This window comes from Neophocaena asiaeorientalis, unplaced genomic scaffold (genome assembly GCF_003031525.2).
Source record: "Neophocaena asiaeorientalis asiaeorientalis breed wild unplaced genomic scaffold, Neophocaena_asiaeorientalis_V1.1 scaffold288, whole genome shotgun sequence".
NCBI lineage: Eukaryota > Metazoa > Chordata > Mammalia > Artiodactyla > Phocoenidae > Neophocaena > Neophocaena asiaeorientalis.
Window position 1 is genome coordinate 602,130 of NW_020175529.1, and position 4,375 is coordinate 606,504.

The following is a 4,375-nucleotide window of genomic DNA, read 5'->3' on the forward strand; positions in this document are numbered from 1 at the left end:
TCAAACATAAACATGTTCAATTATTGATATTTTAGTCCAATGTTTTTGTTTCTTCAATTACATATCTTCTTTCATCCTAACTATTACACATAAACTAACATCAAGATGAAAACTCCATTTAAGAAAGAGCATAAGGAAATGACCCCAAAAGAGTACCCCACCAAACAGAGAAGTGGTTTTCAAAGATAAGCATTTGATGACCTATAGTGAATTAACAACCTATATTCCAGGCTGCTTCATGTTGTAGTCTGAGAAATATTGCAAAGCATGAAACTATCCAGAGCTACATATTTTCTACATTTCACTACAGAGCCATCAAGGCTATGCCTTAACCAGGTTACAAACATTCAGCGATGAGACTGTTTGCTCTCTTCACCCGTTATCCCCTAGTTTGTCCCTGGATTGTCACTTTTTCTGAATGTCTCAGCTCAATTTCCAATTGTATTAAATTATCCTCTGGAGAGGAAGTGACTCAAAACCTGCATATTCTGTTTCTTTATATTACACTGAAAAAAACTGCATATTTTCTAACTTTGAGATGCATATACCATGAGACATGTCACTGCCCAGAACTCATTTCTTTCTTGTTTACTCTGGCTTGGTTTTAGGAGATTATGTTAAATAACATTCAAATCACATTAGTGAGTAAGTCTTTTAGGGTGTCACCTTGTTTCAAAGTTGTGAGTCTCAAAATGTGCCACATTGCACAGGATTGAAAATTAATGCACTTTTGTTAACATGGAAGAGTGCACTGAACACGTAAAAATTGCACTTGGTCACTTGAAATGTGGATAAGACCAGCAAGCATAACCTGACTGTACAATGATTATAGTGAACTTAAAGACTATATGCTGATGTATCTTTCTTTCCCTACCTACCCACAAATATGATTTTAAAAAGTAAAATCTTCCCTGATAATATTTTTGAAACTAAACTTTAACCTCAACTAATTGTCTATTTTAATACCAAAAATATGTCTCATTGACTTTTCATTTTCTGAGCTTTCAAAGAAAATCCATTTTAAAAGAAAATGCATGCTTTCTGGGTATAGAGAAAATGTAAAATAAACTGGTGTTTGAGGGCTTCTGTGCGTGCCTGGGTTCAGTGACTTTTGTTACTTAATGGATTTCCACATCAAGACCAAATCTACTTCATGATTTCCCTGATCTGCTGCATGATCTTCTGCCTGGTAATGACATAATTGTTCCAGTTAGTTGATAATAGTGGTGCTGTTCTGAAAAATATATTTATAATTTTTTACAACTTATAACTAGTGTAATTGATACATGTGGTCAAGATTATGTATATACTAAGAATATTCAATACAGGTATGGGATTGAAATTGATGCTCCTGACTTGAGAAAAACAACATATGCCAATTTGGGACTGCAATCTCCAACCAGGTATTGTTTAGTTTTCAGCCTTTGTTACAATATTAAAGCTGTGATCCTCCCCCAAATGCTGCTTCTAGAGTTCCCCTCTGTAAGGACTGTACCTTTAGAAGGACTCTTATCATTTTTGAGGGATTGCCTTCCATGGTGATTAATCATTTCTGATCACACGTCTGAAATATATTTCACCTGATCTGCTTTCTTTTGACCAACCGGATGACATTCGAACTAAATCAAAGTGACTAAAATCATACTTCTGTTTAGGGATAATGAGAGTGTGCTGTGTTCTGCTAATCAGGCTTGTTACCATGAAGGAAACTTGCAACCATCTTTTTTGTTTGTTTGTTTTCTGGAGGGGGTTGGGGAAGAGAGAGAGCGAGTGTTGGGAATCAGTGAGGGGGTTAGACATGCAAGTAACAAGGATGGTTTCTACATTGTATATTACAATCAGGCTAAACAGTATCACTCACTAAAGGCCCGATCTGGAGGCAGAAGTGGCAGGCAAAGCTTTGTCTCTTTGGTAGCCCCCTCTCTTTGATTACAAGGTTTTGTTTTGTAAGGTTTGTCACCCCTTATCCTCCTTCTCATACATGAAAAAAACTTTGCTGTTGCTTCTTTATAGCCTACAGGTAAACTTCTCTTCTAGTGAGAGTATTGACAGGAGATGGCTTGTATTCCCCCGTTTTTGTAAGGGGAATATCCTCAGTGTTGGCTTCCTCATTTTTGCTGAAACTAGCTGCACTGAAGGTCTCATAGGATGAGGTCAACTTTTTGTTCAGGAGGTTTCTGTTGCGGTCGCCCATGATGGCGGCTTCGCCATTGGCCAGCTTTTCCTGGCTTCCTCTTTCATCAACAGGCATGAAAGTAGATAGTTTGGGCTGGCTCTTCTTCCTCTCTGGAGAAGTGCGGACGGGCATCCAGCAGGAGTCTGAGTGGCCATACTCATCACACTCACGGGTACACTTCCCAGTTAGGGCTACATCTGGAAGAGGTCTTGAATCTGAAATTCAAGGAGACGGAGCCATTAAAGTTGGCCATTTCTCAATAGGTTTTCCTGACCTATATAAAATTGTAGGGGATATATATATATATATATATATATATATTACATTTATATAATAAATATATTACATATCTATATTTCCTTTACCATATTATTTCCCTTTTTTCAACACCCTGCTGTTCATCATCTCATAGAACAGTTTTTATTTCATATCCAATAAAGATAAGGTTTTGCAAAAACACCAAATGTTATAGAAAGAGAGGAATGGACAAACTGATAAATTTAAGTGTGTAGAACAGACAGGTATATATGCATGTGTTACAGGACAGGTACATGTGCATATTCTCAAGTAGAAATAAAGTACACATGTATATTTGTATGGGTACAAATTTTTCCACATGCATAAGGAAAGTTATTGAATCCAAAAAGATAATTTTCTGTATTTATAATTTATCCCAGAAATCGTGTACCTTTGCCAATTGGATTCCTTCCTGCTTCTACATTATTCATAGAATGCAGATATGCAAAACCTTATAGTAAAAATACATTATAAAACATCAGGGTGACTCAGAAGTAGAACCTAAATTGACAGCACATTATGTGGTTAAAAAGTAAAAAAGCAAAGTACTAGTGGGTTCCAAGTGTGAGCACACTAGCAGTATCACCACCTACCCCACTCTAGCCCACACGCTCCTGCCTCCCACCTTGTTAATGACCTAATGTGTGCTGTAGCATAGTCCGTTGAGTGTTCACATAGAAATACATCTGCCAGTGTGTTTGCTGAATGGAAATATTATATGAAATGCAATGTATTGGGTAAATCGAGTCAAAACTTCTACAATTTTGATGAAATGGCTTGTATTCTTAATTAATGATGTTGCCTAATGGAGTGGGAAATGTCTGTCTTCTATTTCTATAAAGCTAAGTTATATCATTATATGTGTCCGTCTTTGGAGAACAGTTATATATTTTCTTACTATTAAAAATATTTTTTTAACAAATTTTGTTTTGGTTTGAAAAAGAGAGTGAGAGAGAGAAAAACCTGCCTCACCTCAACAGATTCTAAGAAAACTACCTCTAGGGTTTTATTTAATAGATTTTACAGTTTCTTTTATTGCCAAAAAAAAAGAACATAATATGACTAATATGACTATGCTCTAATTTATATCATTCAGTACCATTTTATTACAAGGCTTGGGACTTAAAAGACTGACAAATTTAACCTCTGCAAATATATTCACAACCAATGAAATCAGTGAGATTTGCATATGCATCCTGGGTAGACTTGGTTTAAAATAGAATAGGGGGTTATTTAAATTATATCCAATATATTTAAACCCTCTGCTTTTGCCTCCATGCAACATCCTCTGTAGTTTGTAATGATATTCCTATTTTATTATTATTTGTATAAAGATATTTTTAGAATTTTTATCCTGCCAAAACTCCTAAATCAAGGCAGTCCAATACTGCATGTCATTTTTTTTCTATAGTGATGGGTGGATAACTGAAATATTGACATTTGTCAACTCATTGATTTTTGAACCACTGTGACCTGAGATTTTTATGCTGTGTGCTCAGAGTTCAGCAAGGAAATCCCATTATTCTTCATAGGAAATCTAGAATTACTTTTCTCTTTTCCAAAGGTAAATTGCAAAGATAATTATTTATTGTAGTTGCATATGCTGCTATTTGACTTTTAAGTGAGCAGATCCTATTAATTTTATCATCAAAAAATAAAGCACTTTTCTATTTATCTTTTTGTGCTAAATTCCCTCTGTCTCTCAAACACAAATTTTAGATGCATTTTAAAAATCAAACTATTGACAAATTTTGTGAATGGTTTTTGTAATCTGGTCAGTTTAAATGAGCAAATTGAGTTCTTTGGGAATATTTCTTGTCTTGGGGTACTTTGCTTATTTGAAGCTGACCTAAATTCTTTGAACAAACCAAAAAAAAAAAAAAAAAAAAAAAAAAAAAAAAA

General features: G+C 34.9%; 1 protein-coding gene across 3 annotated transcripts in view; it reads right to left on the reverse strand.

The window, feature by feature from the left end:
• Window positions 1-509: 509 nt before the first annotated feature.
• PCDH7 (protocadherin 7) overlaps window positions 510-4,375 on the reverse strand; it is a 405,114-nt gene continuing 401,248 nt past the window's right edge. Inside the window, exon 4 of one of the 3 annotated variants that reach the window (XM_024769167.1) lies at window positions 510-2,391. In XM_024769167.1, coding sequence (XP_024624935.1) covers window positions 2,015-2,391 — 377 coding nt within the window. In that variant the 3' untranslated portion in view covers window positions 510-2,014. The remainder of the gene's footprint in view (window positions 2,392-4,375) is intronic. The other 2 variants (XM_024769165.1, XM_024769166.1) reach the window with 2 other exon arrangements.